Source organism: Pyrus communis, chromosome 11 (assembly GCF_963583255.1).
Source record: "Pyrus communis chromosome 11, drPyrComm1.1, whole genome shotgun sequence".
In the NCBI taxonomy this organism is placed as follows: Eukaryota; Viridiplantae; Streptophyta; class Magnoliopsida; order Rosales; family Rosaceae; genus Pyrus; species Pyrus communis.
The window spans coordinates 5,469,666-5,488,136 of record NC_084813.1 but is presented as its reverse complement, the minus strand read 5'-3'; the positions used below and the strand labels follow the sequence as shown (position 1 = coordinate 5,488,136).

General features: G+C 34.7%; 1 protein-coding gene and 1 pseudogene across 1 annotated transcript; one reads left to right on the top strand and one right to left on the bottom strand.

Annotated features, from left to right (window-relative positions):
• Positions 1 to 929: 929 nt before the first annotated feature.
• Positions 930 to 16,958, bottom strand: LOC137708931 (metal transporter Nramp1-like; annotated as a pseudogene).
• Positions 1,989 to 6,264, top strand: LOC137709347 (cinnamoyl-CoA reductase 1-like). Its single transcript, XM_068448432.1, has 5 exons — positions 1,989 to 2,232; positions 2,512 to 2,666; positions 3,319 to 3,504; positions 4,134 to 4,486; positions 5,811 to 6,264. The coding sequence occupies exons 1-5, from the start codon at positions 2,094 to 2,096 to the stop codon at positions 5,995 to 5,997; spliced, it is 1,020 nt and encodes a 339-aa protein (XP_068304533.1). The 5' UTR covers positions 1,989 to 2,093; the 3' UTR covers positions 5,998 to 6,264.
• Positions 16,959 to 18,471: the final 1,513 nt, after the last annotated feature.

The window sequence follows — 18,471 nt, the reverse complement described above, 5'->3', positions numbered from 1 at the left end:
GATAGATTGGCACTGGCGGTGTAATATATTCTACTTTTAGAACGAGTCATCTTCTACGTACAATAAAACCTTCTATATATATATATATTATATAGCTATAACATTGAGACCGAACCAATTTTATTACTATTACTTAATAGAGGCGTAATTAAAAAAAAATTATATTCTTTTACTTAGCTATTCTTAATGAAAGTTGAATAAATACAAAGAATTACGTGTAGTGAAGGATGTTAATTTTCAAATTGTAACATTAGAAAAGTAGACACCTAATTATTCAAGAGAGACCTATTTCATGCAAAATGTTGTGTTTAAAAGATAACTCGAGAAATATGAAGTATTTGATAGATTGCTATGAGTCTGGTATGGTAAACAAAGGATTTGCTAGAGGATAAGTATTAAATTATGATCTATTTTATCAATGCGAAACATTTGTCACATGAAGAATATATGATTTTTCTACATGTTATATGCTTGTTTGGATTATAAATGAAAGACATGAGACTTTGTACCATAGGGAGGACTAACATTTGAAACCTTCCCTACACTCCCCCGATGTGATGTGAGCTCAAGTGCAACTGATTGCATACCATTTTTTATCTCTCTTATCACGTGACGATAGATAAATTGTATGCAAAGTGTTACACACATGTTTCTCCTCGGTGTGAAAGAGCTGTTGAGGAAGAAGTTCTCCCACGCATGTTTTAAGGGGTTGTTTGGTATTCAGTTTGAGACTCGATAGGATGTAAAATAAAAAACTAGCGTAAGTAGCTTATGGGGGAGTACAAATTATATTTGATTTATGTCAAAACACATAGACAAGAGTAAATTAAAAGCTGTGTTATTGATCTAGTTTAGACAACTATTTTCCTTTCAGGGTGCCTAATGTCCGAGAAAAACTGCGTTATTAATCTATCTTGTGCAACTACTCATCAGTCGATATCTTCGGTAGACCTCTTCTGAGGTAGCTGCATGCTCATGATGTCTTCTCTTTCGAGATGATACATCGATCCAGTACCTTGCTGCCCAGTTTCCGTTTTCTTACTTTCAGGTGTTGTTACGCGATTCCAGCCAAATACAATCCCACGCCAGAGAATCCTAATATTCCAAGAAAGACAATGCCCACAACTTTGAAGTGGTTGTGAAGAAGCAACTTGATAAATCTACTCATCAGGTAGTATACAATTATGCCCATCAGCAGAGAACCAATGATCCAAGTGAGGGCTGAAACCTGCGATTGGAGACATATAACATGGCTGATAAAAAAGATTTTTCAAGCTATGGAGCATACAACAGTTTCAGATTGGCTTACTGTAATAATGTGAAATAACGAGTTTACGGGAAATTCACAAGTGCTTTATCTATGCAATGCTGAAGTATGCTAAGCAATCGACGCTCTAGAAAGCTTCTACAAATAAAACTAAAGGACTTGCAATCAAATTTATAACAATTGACTAGCAACATATGTCCGTTGTAAATCTTACCGCAGTAGAGTTGGCATGTGTCCCCATCTTTGTCTTGCAACTTGTGAACTTGAGAAATGGAATAAGAGAAAAAGGCAGCTCAAATGATAAAATCATCTGTACACACAATGTCAGAATTAAGATTTGTGGTCAGTGACACGGGTGTTGTATTTTGACGAGGACATGAGCTACTGGACGTAGAAATTACCGAGCATAAAACATTGGTTTTTCAACTTTAAATTATTAATTATATGCATTATCCAACTTGTTCTTGTACAGTCCACAAACGCAGCACGATATCAAGGTGAATGATGCAATTTGTTCCATAAATTTCTAAACAAGTAATAGACAAGGACAAATGACATGTCCAATAGGCCAAGATGGAAAAGCTTCAACTTCTTACTCATGTCACATTTTTCCTTCGATCCGTTCCACTTGTAACGTAGTGCAAATGGTTAAATGCCATACAGATGTGGTGAGTCTGGTGGGCTCTCTCCTCCTTATAAAACCACATTAATTAGCCGCTGTTCTTGTTTTTTGGCTCCCCTTATAAAATTATCTCTTTCGCTCCCAACAACCCCAAAAAAGAAAATCTGTATCGTATCTCGTCCGGAAACAAAGCTAATAACCAAGATGCGTGCCGATAGCTCATCAGTTTCCGGCCACGACCAAACTATTTGTGTCACTGGAGCTGGAGGCTTCATTGCTTCTTGGATGGTGAAGCTATTGCTCGAAAGAGGCTATACTGTTAGAGGAACCTTGAGAAACCCACGTAGTTCAAATCATTAACATCTTCTAGGCTTGCATTCACAATTTCACAGATAATTCCACATGTTATGTTGTTACGTTGTTATCAGACCGAATTATAATTATTGGTTACTTAATTATGTTTGCACGTGCAGTTCTTGTTTCAAAATATTCAGTAGATATAATTCGGAATTTGACAACGTAACATGCCATCCATGTTGCAAGACGTGTGCATCAGTCATTGTTCTTTGTGCGTTTATCCTTTATTTTTTGTGTGGTTTTCTTATTTTGGTTTTGGTTATAGATGACCCAAAGAATGCTCATTTGAGAGAGCTTGAAGGAGCTGCAGAAAGACTAACTTTGTGCGGAGCTGATCTCCTTGATTATGAGAGCCTCAAAGAAGCCATTAACGGCTGTGATGGAGTTTTTCACACAGCATCACCTATCACGGATGATCCAGTGAGTTTTCTTTTCCCTTGACTTTCTCTTCTGCTTTTCTGTTTTTCTGTGTATAATAACAAGTACAAGAATTGTCTGCTCTCTCATTTTCGGTGCCCTTCCGTGCCCTTCTGTTTGTGTGATCACAGTTAAGTCATATCAACATTTTATATTACTATTCATTTTTGTCTTATTATCTCTATAAAAAAATAATATAAAATATTAACGTGGCTTAACTGTGACCACACAAAACAGGAGGGCATCAGAAGTGGGAGGGCAGACAATCCTTGTCCTAATAACAAGGTGTTGAACTTGGACAAGGATTGTCTGCGCTTCCAATTCTGGTGCCCTCCTGTGCGCTTCTGTTTGTGTGGTCACGGTTAAGCCACGTCAACATTTTATATTATTATTCATTTTTGTCTTATTATCTATATAAAAATAATAATATAAAATGTTAACGTGGTTTAACCGTGATCACACAAAATAGAAGAGCACGGAAAGACCGGCAATCCTTGTCCGTTGAACTTAGACGTAATCCACAAAAGAAAGAAATCACTGTACTTTTTACTAGAAATAGAAAAATTTGACCCATTTTATTTTCTTTAGAAATAATATATGATTATGCAATCCCAAAAATAGTACTATTCAATTCTAGCCTAATATGTATGTACAGGAACAAATGGTGGAGCCCGCGGTGAACGGAACCAAGAATGTGATTCACGTAGCGGCGGAAACCAAGGTGACACGGGTGGTTTTCACGTCGTCAATCGGTGCGGTGTACATGGACCCCACCAGGGGTCCTGATGTGGTAGTTGATGAGTCTTGTTGGAGTGATCTTGAATATTGCAAGAACACCAAGGTTAGCAGAGCCATAATTATATATAATTTATTTTCTCATTAACAAAAAAAAAAAATCACTTATTAATATGAAGTAGTTATATTTATCTACCAATAAAATACTTATTATATATTAGATAGAACACAACAGAGAATCATTGAAAAAAAAAAAAAAAAAAAAGAAGAAGAAGAAGAAACAAATACTCTATTTACTATTATTAGAATAACAATAATGCTGTAAATAAAAAATGGTGACAAAATATATATAACGCATTAGTCATCATTTTGATGTAACTACAACCTATTTTTTTGGCTCTTGTCACCATTTTCTCATTGGTGACATCATTATCCAACAAAAGCTACCAAAATAAACCAAAATAATTACTAAATGTAATAGTTGTTGCTCACTTTTTTTGTAGTGAATGAAAATATACATATGCGTTGTGATCAAAAGCTGGAGAAAAATCTACTAGTTAAAAATAATTTTATTGGTCAAATTGGATGCATGAGTATAGACTTGGTTGAACATGCAAAATCAATATAAAAGAAACCATTTGGAAAGAAAAATCAATATAGAAAAAAACCCAACATATAATTTATATTACTTTTGATAATTTGACAATGAATTAACAAATAAAAATTAAATTGCAGAACTGGTACTGCTATGGGAAAGCAGTGGCAGAGCAGGCAGCATGGGTTGAGGCCAAAGAGAAAGGGGTGGACTTGGTGGTGGTGAATCCAGTGCTGGTGCTCGGACCACTTCTGCAATCAACTGTCAACGCTAGCACCATTCACATCCTCAAGTACCTGACGAGCTCAACCCAGACATATGCCAATTCAGTTCAAGGTTACATGCATGTTAGGGACGTCGCACTGGCTCACATTCTGGTCTATGAGACACCCTCTGCCTCTGGCAGATATATTTGTGCTGAGAGTGTGCTCCACCGTGGCGACGTGGTGGAAATCCTGGCCAAATTCTTCCCGAAATACCCTATTCCCAACAAGTAAGTGCAACATCATTATCCTTGTCAATTTTGGCACAAACCCTTTTACTGAGTAGTTGAGTATACATAGTAAATTTTCTTGTTTTTACCACTACTATTAATGTTGTTATTAGGTTAGTTTTGTGACTTTTGTTTCTTATAAAGATAAAGATGTCTGATTAGATTTTGGTAAAATGAAATGTTAATTACAGTCGTTCATGCATGCGTAGACAATTTCAAAACATTGATTGTTTTGTTTATGCATGCGTAGATGACTCTTAAGTCTTAAGTCATTGATCTAATGTAGGACGGGTGGACGTCCATAGAATTGGCCATGCAAGATCACAAATGTTTAGGCTTTATTTTCTGAGCATACTACAAATGGACATTCAACTTCAGAATTTTAGGGTTTTTAATTGTTAATAAGACTTGTTGGGCTACTCTTATTTATATACATACATACATACATACATACATACATACATACATACATACATACATATATATATATATAATCCAACGCATGTCGATATGAATATTTCTCCATTTCTAAATTTAAAATCTTAGGATTTATTTTATGATTCGACACCTGATTATGGAAGACGTGTGAGCTTTTGATTGCATGAGCTTTGTTGCGATGTGGGCAGTTGTAGTTGTACAGCTTTGACATGTCTACACAAAACAAAAGGCTCCACAAATTGAAAATTGAGCACCAAAAAAGTTGAAATAGTGATGTATAAATATACTTGTGGAGCTCATGAGTCCTTACCTACCTCACCCTGACATTATCTTTAGTGTTTTTATCCTTTGCAATATGTCGCTCTCGTTACCAACCAATATGTCCTTTGCAGTATGTCGCTCTCTTTACATTATCTTTAGTGTTTATTATAGCTGCGGAATATTTCTAATTTGTACTTGTTATAAAAACTCCCCTTGACCAAAAAAAAAAAAAAAAAAAATCCCCTTTGATGGGCCACCATGCAAGTTCAATGATTTAGTGCTCTGAATGATCTTAGGAATATATACGATGCCAATATTTCACCATTACTAGGTCCCACTTCAGGAAATGAGGTCAACAAAAGTGGGTCAACAAAAATTCACGAAATAATGTTGTCTTCTGCATGAAGACTAATTGGTGTTCTTAAACTATATTTCAATAAAAAGAAATAAATATTTGCTAATAATTGGTTTACTTCTTTTGTATATTTTGTTGAACATATCTAAAACAGTGATTAGTGTCATACTAATTGATAGCTTCTTCTGATATGTATTTTCATTTTGTCAGTTTACTTTGTGTTTTTTATTTTATGTGATTAAACTAATATGTCAAATATATACTTTGCAGGTGTAAAGATAATGGGAAATCCAGAGCAGAATCATACAAGTTCACAAACCAGAAACTACGAGACTTAGGGTTGGAGTTGACCCCAGTCAAACATACCCTGTATGAAACTGTCAAGAGCTTGCAGGAGAAGGGCCACCTTCCAGTCCCTACAAAACAAGAACAAGATTCCATTAAAATTCAATCTTAAACTTATAATTATATAAAAAGAAAAGAAGCATGAATATGTTCAAGTCCTTACTTGTTTGTCTGTTTAAATACTTATCTTATTTTGGTCCCTATAATAAAGCTGCAATGGTATTTTTAATACTAGCTTCTAGGAAAGGGCACGGTTTTCAGGAAAGATGTTGTTTGCAGTCCCATTTCTAAATTCTGAGAACCAAAGAAATTTTTCTAATGAAGTCAATAACTCTTAAGCCAAAGTATCTTTTATCTTTGGAAACGGTTAATTTTCTGACTTCTGTTCGTAATTTCCAACTAATTCTAGATTTGCATGGTATAAGTTGAGGAAAACATCCCCATGATAGATTTTTAGTGTATCAAGAACATACCTTCATATATCAAGTGTTATTATACACGTAGATAAAAACTTGAAAAAATAATAATTTCTCACTTATTTTATGACACTTGAGTACCGAGTCGTATTCACAGTACATTGCAAAATCTCTTCATATAAGCAAATGGATAAAAAGAAATTTAAAAGGAATGCAAATACTATTGTGGAAAATTGTTTTAACAGTTTGGAATTTTCAATGTACTATTAATACGAAGGTGTGATCTTTTATCGCAAAATACTTCAATACAATTTAGGAAGTTACCACTTAATATGTAATATTATAGAATGACAATTACTTTTTCTGACGTGCGACAATTGTATTTGATTCACAATTCCTAACAACGTTCTCTCTATCACATAAGTGAGAATATTTGTTCAGTTCAGACGGAACCGGATCCCCTCCGGATCCCAATAATTTGAGCCTAAGGATCAAATGATCTGGACTGTTGAAATTTGATTCAACGGTTATAAACAGGAAGTCTCTCTAAAAGTTATAATAATTGTACCAGTTTGATTAAATTTCAAAGGCCTAGATCAAATGATTATTGAGCTCAAATTATTGGAATCCGATGAGGCAACGTGCCAACTCTAACTACAACTTCATTTAAGAGTTTAATTATTTGAACTGGTTTAGGACTTTGAGGCCTCAAATTCCTCCTAATATGGAATTGGATGCCATTGTAGGGCGGCCAATTGGATGACTCAAAAAGGGGTGGAATAATAGAAGGGAAAGATATATACAAGGAACCCACCGACCGAGGAACAATTGGTTGGTTACTTGGCGAAGCACGTGCGGCGCGAATTAAGTTGGTCGATTATGTTGTTAAACAGTCACAAATATTGAATTGTAATGCTGACCCTTTCAAAGGAAACTCCACTATATGAGGACCAAACAAAACCCATGATGCCATGCGTACGTATTTCGTAAGCCTGCATGAGCATTATACCATATAAATATTAATATGGAAAGGGTTTTCAGTCACTTTTGCGTTACACACTTCTCTGGTTAATATTAACTCTTTATTTCATTTTATTATTTAATTCGATAATCATAAATTCAGAAAGTTGTGTTAAAAGTTAAAATAAGTATACGAAAATTACTTTCCTATATATATATATATATGTATATATATGTGTGTGTGTGTGTGTGTAATAAATATAGGTAAAGGCAGTGACAAATCCAAGATTTAAACCTTGAGGATCCTAGTGTTAAATACAAGTTTTTTAGATAGGAAAAGAGAGTGAAGCACTCCCAATAAAATAAAAAATAAAAAAATCAATTTATTCACTTGGTGGGCTTGTTATGCACATGTCAACAAATATCGGCATGCGTCGAAGCAATCTGATAAGTAATATAAAGAGAACTTGTCGAGTATTGTCAATGCAACATGTCGAAATATGCCTAGCATGCATTGCACTGAACATTTAATAGGCACAAATGGGACCCGTAATAAGATTCGAAAGATCATCGGAAAACCTTCACATGTATATTTTTCAAACTTGGATGGTCCTGGGACCACCTTGGTCCCTACTTCCATCCACCCCAGGGTATAGGGAAGAACATATTATAAATAGTGTGCATATTTGACCGTATGTATTGGCCATATAGGAAGGGTTGAAAAGGTACCATAATGTCGCTGCTGCTAAACAAACATCCCATACTGCCATTAAAAAAGGGGGTATTTTTTCTTCGAAGTTTCGCCCATGTAATGTACGTACTCAAGTTCAATTCTAACCCCCACCAACTGTATTTAATTTTATAGTTGCGTAGACTCGTAAGTCCAATCTCCAATATTACAAGCAATTTTCTCCTCCGTCTCTAGACTTTCCTTTATATTTTCCCCCCTTTTCTGCAGTATGCATTGAGCAGATACATTGATGCCGACAGTGTAATATATTTGACGTTTAGAACGAGTCATCTTCTACGTACTATAAAACCTTCTGTATACACACACAGATATATATATATATATATATATTATAGCTATAACATTGAGACCGAACCAATTTTATTACTATTACTTAATAGAGGCGTAATTAAAAAAAAATTATATTCTTTTACATAGCTATTCTTAATGAATGTTGAATAAATACAAAGAACTTCGTGTAGTGAACGATGTTAATTTTCAAGTTCTAACATTAGAAAAGTAGACACCTAATTATTCAAGAGAGACCTTTTTTCATGCAAAATGTTGTGTTTAAAAAATCACTCGAGAAATATGAAGTATTTGATAGATTGCTATGAGTTTGGTCTGGTAAACAAAGGATTTGCTAGAGGATGAGTATTAAATTATGATCTATTTTGTCAATGTGAAACATTTGTCACATGAACTAATAGGGATTTTACCACTCACGCAAAAAGGTTAAAAACTCCTATATTACTTGTAAGAATGACAAGGTTATTGTAGTATAAACGGTTTTTGCAAGGTCGTTCTCCACAGGGATTATTAAATAATTCGAAGCAAACCAAATTTCAATTAACTATTGTAAAGTAGAAATTGAGATGATTGATTTTATAACCAACTTAAATTAAAACGAATTTAATTAATAAAAGTAAACTAATATACAATATTAAAGGTGAAGAAAAAGGAAACAGTTTTGGAGAAATCAGATTAAGAAAGCACTAGGGATCCACCGTCACCTTAACAATCCTATATAGTTCTCTCAATTACTTATGACTTATACATGCATATTTCGAAGGTTAGATTTTCCTAATATATGCCTACTTGGACCCCTAACATAAAGCGTATATCAAACATGCAATCCGTCTGTGGTATTCATATCAAATCTAAACACGCATGACTCCTTAAGTTCTGTGAAATCTTTTGAAAAACCATACAACCCTTAAGACGTGGAAGTGAACTTGCACATATTAATCATAAGAAGCCTTCGTCAATTTCAGGGACCGGCCTCCGACCAAAATTGCATCAAATTACTTTTCTAAACATCCTAATGGTGATCAAGCATCAAGATAATTAGATAGTTTAAATTAGTACCTGTATGCATATAATCATAAGCAAATTGAAGAGAAACTACATATTCTTACTAAGGTTCGTGGCCTCACCCTAGCAAAAAGAGAATTAGTTACCCATATTCATAATAAAAATCATAAAGTTCTTTATTGAAATAATAAAAGATCGAAAACACCTAGAATGGAAAAAGTCTGAAAATCTCTACACTTGGCCAATTTCCTCTCTTCCAGAACGCATGGAGAAGTAACAAGAATAAAGCCGGCCAAGCTTATTTAACCTATCAGAAATTAAATCCTCCTAAAAAGGGTCTTCCAATCAAACTAGGAAACTAAATACTAAAATAAAATAAAAAACATAACTCTACATTAAATGGTAAAATTCGCCTAAAATCTGAATAGCCACGTTTTAGACCCCAAAACTACTCCAAAACCGGCCCAATATAGTTGGATTAAAGGCTTGAAATATTCTGAACACTTATCCAGAAGGCCACAAACCCATCAGACGTCATCTTGGGCTCCAAAACGCAATTTAATCCCAGAAACGTCATTTTCCAATGCTGCGCACTGCTCCTTTATTCCATCTCCAGAAAATAACCACTTGGTAGAAAAATGCTAAATTTTGATACAAACATGCCAAAAGACACACGAACGTCGTCCAATTTGAATCACTCCAAAATTCGTCTGTTTGATCATGTTTTGCTGCAGAGGGAGTCAGATGTCCTATATTGGAAATATAAATCAAAATATCAAAATTCTACCAAAATAATTACCAAAACACACTAAGAATAGGGTAAAATATATAATATGAAATTGAATTATCATGAACAATATACGATTTTTCTACATGTTATATACTTGTTTGGATTATAAACGAAAGACATGAGACTTTGTACCATATGGTTGGACTTACATTTGAAACCTTCCCTACATTCCCCCGATGTCATGTGAGCTCAGGTGCAACTGGTTGCATACCCTTTTCTTATCTCTCCAATCATGTGACGATAGATAAATTGTATGTAAAGCGTTACATGTGTTCTCTTTGGTGTGTGAGGGCCGTCAAGGAAGACTTTCTCGTAGGCATGTTTTAAGGGGATGTTTGGTATTCAATTTGAGACTAAAAGATGGAAAATGAAAAACTAGTGGAAGTAGCTTATGGGGGAAATACAAATTATATTTGATTTATGTCAAAACACATAGACAAGAGTAAATTAAAAGTTGTGTTATTGATCTAGTTTAGACAACTATTTTCCTTTCAGGGTGCCTAATGTCCGAGAAAAACTGCGTTATTAATCTATCTTGTGCAACTACTCATCAGTCGATATCTTCGGTAGACCTTCTGAATGAAAAATTAGGAAGAATTTGAGAGTACAGGTGGACAAGAGATGCATCGGGAAAGGTGTCTTTTGGACTTGAACCTACCCTAGTGAATACTTATCGGATTTACTTGGTGATGCAGTGAATATAGAATCTTGAACTGTTCACCGCAGTAGTAAACCGAGATAATAAGCAACACACATCACTAATCCTAATATATTCTGGTTCATATGGTTGTGTTCATTTTGGTCCTGAACAAATCCCGGATTCATGAGAACTTTAGAGAATTTAGTCATCTCATACTCATAGAAGCGACTCACTTCTACTCTCACATAGGTGACCACTGATTAAGAATACTCTGCAATATTCCTCTTATTTATAAGATATTATTGTCATTAAGTATAAATATACATCCTAAACTTCTGCAGACAACACACTTCTTCCATCATAGGAATGAGGTATATAGTGTGTTAACTTCTTTGAATCATGCCCAACCAGTTTGCCTATTGAACTTAGACCATGGGATCTCCAATCAACTAAGTTAGGTTTCCGCTCGGCTGATTCATTAGTCGTGTTGGCTTTAGCCTCATTCCCCTCGATGATCAACTTACTCTCTAGTCTAACCTTTAATGATTGGATCTATTACTAGATTGACTATTTTAATGGTGTGCACAATCCATCTGATGAAATTATATTTCATACGAGAGTAGTTGTTTGACATTGTTTGAAATTTCAAGTCCTCAAAATTCATATGCTTACTTAATAAGCATCATCATGTTTAATTTAATTTTATATGCTTACTCTCATCATTCCTTTGACTAGGACCCCCACACTTTTAGTGTGTAATTCTTCGCAAGGAATTGGCTTTGGTTTTATCCATGACTAACATGGCTTATGAGTAAGACTCATTTTTGTAGTTGCCTTCACATGTTACTCATTTATCAGGAACTGCTCATCATTCTATATATGTTACTCATTTACATATCATACAGCCTATATCCGTAGATGCTCAGCCACAACATTAAAGATTGCATTATGATCTTATAGCTAATTGGGAAACAAAAACCTCAAACATTCATATTTCCGTATCACTATGGCTTTGAAGCCCTCGCACATCTGCGGTATACAACAAGTTCAGTGCCATATGTATAATGTCATAAAAAAAAACCTTCTCTTTTGCAAAGAAAGATGCTTCACAACCGCTACTCTGAAATGGGATGGAAACATGTGGCATATGCAAATCAATCCATTTGATTGATACCAAACTTTAATTTCCTAGACCAAAAAAAAAAAAAAAAACTTTAATTTTCTGAACTTGCCACCACAAGCACAATACTGCTTGGCTACATATACGTCCATTCAAATGGAAAGCCACGTTTGTTTTCGGTTCACCACCAAATGCCTTTTTATGTTTTTTCTGTAAAAAACATCAGCCGGCATATCAAGCCCTTCGTCAAAGCATATGCAATGGTTTGCATCTTTCTTATCAAGACATGATTTGTCTGGATCATGAAGCCACTCCATCTTCCATTTTAAATAATAGGATTCTCTAAACTAATGTACTATTGCATATCAATTTGATTATCTTGTAGGACACTTCGTAACAACATGGTTAAAAAACCATTTTTAATAGGCGCAAGCGAGACTGAAGCCCCAAGTCCTCATCATCGAAATCAAACAATCATACCAATTATAAACAACCATACCTGTTCACCTTGGCTTTGTCATCACGGACCCAAACTGAAGAGATTGTATATTTTAATTTATACATACTGGTATGTTTCCACCAACAGACACGAGTATCTGCATGAGTCAAACTCCATGGCTAGCCAAACCGTTTGGCGGTTCTAAATCCATTGAATATAAAAAATGATTCGCCATTTCTCATCTTTCTGCCACAAGTTCTTGGCCCCATGTATATCAATTAAATGCATCAAATTTACATGAAGTCCCTTCCTTGAAGAGGACCTTATCCCACGGATTGATACTAATCTGCACTATTAACTATCATATATTTATGTTCAGTTTTATTCAAAGATTTATCAATCAAGTCAAAACATATAATCGCAAAACCTCAAATCAGAGTTACAAACATGATTGTGTATATGAAACACAAGTATTAAACAGACACGCCATTCATTTGTATCTCTCAGTCTTTCTTTACCAAAAGGTACTGACTTATTGCCTTAATAGCTGCCAGATTTTAAAATCACACCATGCAAAAGGCACGAATCAAGTAAAGACTAATGCTTACATTCCCTTTTACTTTTCTCGTAAACTGCATATACATCTTACAATCGCATATTTTTCTAATTACTCCAAATAAAATTCTATCTTTAGATTGTTGGAGCAATATTAGAAAATATGAAAAATAACAATATAATTCCAATGATAATAATCATAAAGAAATTCATGACATCAATTATATATGAGATTAATATAAACAACTAGAGAAAAAGTTAGAATAACTGACAAACTTGGAGATTGAGGCTTGCATAAATGCAATGTCCTAAAGATAGAATTTCGCCCCTACTCTTATGCTTGTAGTTCGGTAGGCGTTCATCTCCCAGGATTCAACAATCTATAATCCGAAGTCAAAGCACTTCAATCTTCAAATTCTGACGAACTTTATATATTCCGTACTCTTAAGACACGACTCGGAATTTGACTCACAAAACATGAGAGAAACAAAGTGGGGAAACCCTATTTCTCAAGAGTAAAAATTAACTCTAATTTTCTATATTTAATACCAATGGTTTCATGCGTTTATATATAATCCAATTTCTACTTACCAAAGAGATGTAACTTTTATCTATAAGTATACATCACTTATAAAGGGAATACAACTAAACAACATAACCTTTCTAAGAAATTGGTTAACAATATTTTTCATTCAATTATTAAAATTATATACTATAATATATAATATATAATATATAATTTCCAACAAGGCAGCTGCATGCTCATAATGTCTTCTCTTTCGAGATGATACATCGATCCAGTACCCTGCTGCCCAGTTTCCGTTTGACTACTTTCAGGTGTTGTTAGAGCCAAAAGATGCGTAGCCTCCTTGTTTTTACGGAACACCAGATACGCGATGCCAGCCAAATACAATCCCATACCAGAGAATCCTAATATTCCAAGAAAGACAATGCCCACAACTTTGAAGTGGCTGTGAAGAAGCAAACTTGCTAAATCTACTCATCAGGTAGTATACATTTATGGCCATCAGCAGAGAACCAATCATCCAAGTTAGAGCTGAAATCTGCAATCGGAGACATATAACATGGCTGATAAAAACGATTTTCCAAGCTATGGAGCATACAACAGTTTCAGATTGGCTTAGTGGAAAAAAACGATTTTTCGGGAAATTCGTAAGTGCTTTATCTATACAACGCTGAAGTATGTTAAGCAATTGACGTTCCAGAAAGCTTCTAGAAATAAAACTAAAGGACTTGCAATCAAATTTATTACAACTGACTAGCAACATATGTCAGTTGTAAATCTTACAGCAGTAGAGTTGGCATGTGTCCCCATCTTGGCCTTGCAACTTGTGAACTTAAGAAGTGCAATAAGAGCGAAAGGCAGCTCAAATGATAAAATCATCTATAAACACAAAATCAGAGTTAAGATGTGTAGTTAGTGAGATGAGTCAATTTTAAAATATTAATTATATGCATTATCCAGCTTGTTGTATATATGCAATTCGAAACGAATAATAACAATTCAAAAGTTTCTTATCAGTAAAGCACAGTCCTCAAACGCAGCACGATATCAAGGCAAAATGATGCAACATATTCCATGAACCTCTAAACAAGTGATAGACACGGACAAATGACATGTCCAGTAGGCCAATATGGAAAAGCTTCAACTTGTCCGTTGATTTCAGGGCTCTCCAAATGGACATAACAGATCCAAATAAAATTATACAATTGTCAGTTCATTTTGAGATCAAATTAATGATCTTTTGCTAGTAAAGAGCTTTGCGCTTTAAAAAACACATCTTCGCTACCAAATAGTCACTCAAACATTACAGAAAACGTAAGAACTTACGGAAAATATAAAACTTTAGTAATACTCTGATTCCTGTACAGGAATATTGGTAAATGGGTACAGTTACAAAACTTGCTTTGCATGATATAATGTCACTAAATTTAAGAGAAAAATTTAATGTGTTTTCCTACAAAAAGGTAACTTTATGAACTCCAATCATTAATTCAGAAACAATGTGGTAAAATTCCACTTGTGCTTCTGTCAACAGAATCAGCCCTATATGCTAAGATAGATTTCCTAAATGGTGCTTGGGTAAGGTTCTCAGAGTATAAAATCTTGACCATACGGAGGGTTACTTGATTCTGGTTTGGTATTGATGTGTTTTGAAAAAAAAAACTGTTTCTGTTGTACTATAAGAATAAGCTCATTTTTGCTGTTTCACGTTTTCAGCTTAAATTCATCCAAAACTGTGAAAATAAGATGTTTTTAAGTGTTTACCAAACACCTTTTTGAGCTCAATTTTTTTTTTTTTTAATATCCACTTTTTATAAAAGCACCTCAGTACCAAACTAATACATGTGAAATGCTAAGTCACTATTAAGGAGGTTTTGGCAGAGATGCCTGGTGAAGCGGATCCTTTAATTGACTATACCGGTGGCATAATCAAAACTACTAAGAAGCCCCATAATAAGGTCTCTCAAGCATGTAATACATTCCATCGGAACAAACTCACAACTCAATGGGATAATTTTCTTACATCAACTATAACTCAATCCATTCAAACAATTTATACTCAAGTAAAATGTGTTCGAAAAAAAACACAGCAGTTTTCAGAGAAGGACAACGCATGATTGGAAGTAAAATGTAGTATAAGGAGTTTATCTTACTGATGCAATAATAATCAGCTTTCCAGCCCCAGCAGAACCGCCAATGACTGCAACAATCAAACTAGGGACCATTGCCAAGCATCTGGTTAAAAAGTTTCGAAGCCATGGCTTCAGTCGTAAATCAAGAAACCCCTTCAACAGAAAGTTGAGTTGGAAACAAGAATTAGGAAGGTGATCTAGGAATCACTCATCGATGACCAGTTCAAAAAATGCTAATGCATCAGTACTGTTTTACTTGTTGACTTATGTCAAGGAAGACCAGGACAGAGAAGTAACAGCTTATACCCGACAACACTAACTATATTTGAACTCCGAGCGTGTGTATTAAAGGGAACGAATGTTATTTTTCCAGCAAGATACCTCCATAACATATTGCCCCCCGCATATGATCCTGTTATAGTAGAACTTCGATCTGATGCAAGCAATGCTACACCGAAAAGCTTAAACTCCATCTACCTAAAACATTCTGTAAATAAAAATTATAAAACATCAGGATAAAAGTGACTCTAAATTTGGGATGTAACAAATTTTAACATAACATATGATAACCAATGCCGGACGTACTTTTAGTAAAAAGGAGGCTTTATTCAAATCCAAGTCCTGGCAGTTCATCTTATCTTCAGCATTCAAATCTGGGGAATTGCAAACTGCACCACTTACAGAAATAGCGGATATATTTATTAGGAATGCCACTATGAGAGCAAAGCCATTTTCTATCGTATAAAATCTGCATGCTTCCTGCAAACAAAATATTATGTCAGATATAATTTCTTAGTATGTTCAGCCATATTCTAAGAAAATTATGCTAGGGGACAAATCGAGATAATCTTACCTACATAAGTCTTTTTAGAGGTGATTTCAATAAATTATCCAAGAACCCATAAAGTAAAGGGGGAAGAAAGAGAAGTCGCTTAGCGGGAACAGGGGATTGAAACTCTTCTATACTAACTTTTTTTTTTTTTTTTTTTCCCAACAAAGTATGCAACAAATTTCTCATAAGTCATAACGCAAGAAATTAAAACCAGTAACGGAAATTAATTACTTTGATGCCACGGACAGATCGTGGTATTTTCCTAGAAAGCACCAATGCAGAGTGTTGGATGAGATTGTGCCTGTAGCAAGTAGCTAAAGCTGCTGAGCAGAAAGAACTAAACAAAACAAACCAGTAATGAATATATGAAGTCACTAGAAACCTACGACATAACCATAGCACCATGAAGAGAAATTGCAAGACCAGTAGCACCATTTCCTTTGAGTTGGGGAACAAAAAGCCCGTCCAAAACTTCTGTCAGTTGGACTACGGGTTTTCTTGTAATATTAAGCGACAACTTCTGTCAGTCTTCATCCCTACCTCTCTCAATGCTCTCCACCGTGTTTCGGTAAAAAGAGATGCAATAAATCCATTTCCATATCTCTTCGTTTTCTTCCATTTTATTTTAATTGCTCTTTCTATGTACTCGTTTATATGACTACCCAACAGCAGTATCACCTCTTTTTCTTAACCTCCCTCTTCATGTTCATTCAGTATTTCTTTTGATTAAATATTACACCTCTTTTTTCTCAGTTGAATTTGGGCTTGCTTTTGATTTTTGGTTGGTCGGTCGCTGGATTCTATCGAGGTTGACCATGAGCAAGAAGACAGTGTCAGACAGTAGCAATGTATTAAAACCGTCACCCGTGGGGCTAGGCGTTCGAGAGATAGACCGACTTAGGCGTGGAGAGATTTTTCAATATGATCGGCACATGAGATGGTATACCACGTGTCATTATACAAATGGTGGGATATGTGTGTTAAAAAGTTAATAACTTAAAAAATAAAATTTCCCACCACTTACATAAAAACACGTGGTGTACCACCTGTGTTCCTATCACAATAAAAAATTTCTCCTAGGCGTGAGGCGTGAGGTGAAGCTTTACAGGATCTAAATTTTTTAATACATACACTAAGAGCACACATATATTATATTAAAAAAAATTATTAATTAATAATCATCCTCAGCACATATATATATTATAAATATATAGGCACACATATATGTACATATATCATATATATATATATATATATATATATATATAATAAAAGATGAAAAGCACAATGAATATACATATAACAATGCACCCATACAGAGTACACATCCATTATATAAAAAAATAAAAATCAGAAGAAAAAAAAAAAAAAAAAAAAAAGGCAGAGAGACGATAGTGCAAGGAAGAGGTATGAGGCAATTAAAACCCTACAAAAAAATTGGGTTTGGGAGTTGAAAAAAGAAAAAGGAAAAAAAAAAAAACAGCCAAACAGAGACGCCTAGGCGCCCTGAGGCACGCCTACCGCCGCCTAGGCGGCTTCAGCAACGCCTACCGCCCACTCCCTCAAAACAGAGACGGCAATCCTCACGCCCAACCTCAGAGGCCGCCTAGGCGCGCCCTGAGGCGAGCCTTTTAAAACATTGGACAATAGTAAAGAAACAAAAGATAGAGAAGAGGGGAGGGGTATTGGTTTATGGACATGAAAATATATGCTTATTCTTTCATTTTAATTGATTTTGACGGAGTTTTACTTATGCACTAAATTGCTAACGGTCTTTGATCACAAGGGTGTAAGTTTTAATTTTTTTACAACGGAGGCCGTTATCTGACTATCTTATAACTACGAGAACTGTTTTTCCACTTAAGCCAGAATACATTAAATACAATATGAGTGTAGAGTGAGATAATGTGTGTTAAAAAATTTTCCTTAGATAAATGGTGATATAATTTCCAACAAAAGAAAAACAGATCTATTTAATTTTGGGTGCACACCAAAATTAATTGGAATAAATCAAACATAGGACCTAATCCTAAGTGACTTAACCAAACCATCGAACCAATTTTATATCGAAAAATTCTCCTTACGAACAAAACCATAACACATTCTATGTCATGTTATGGAATTTCTTGATG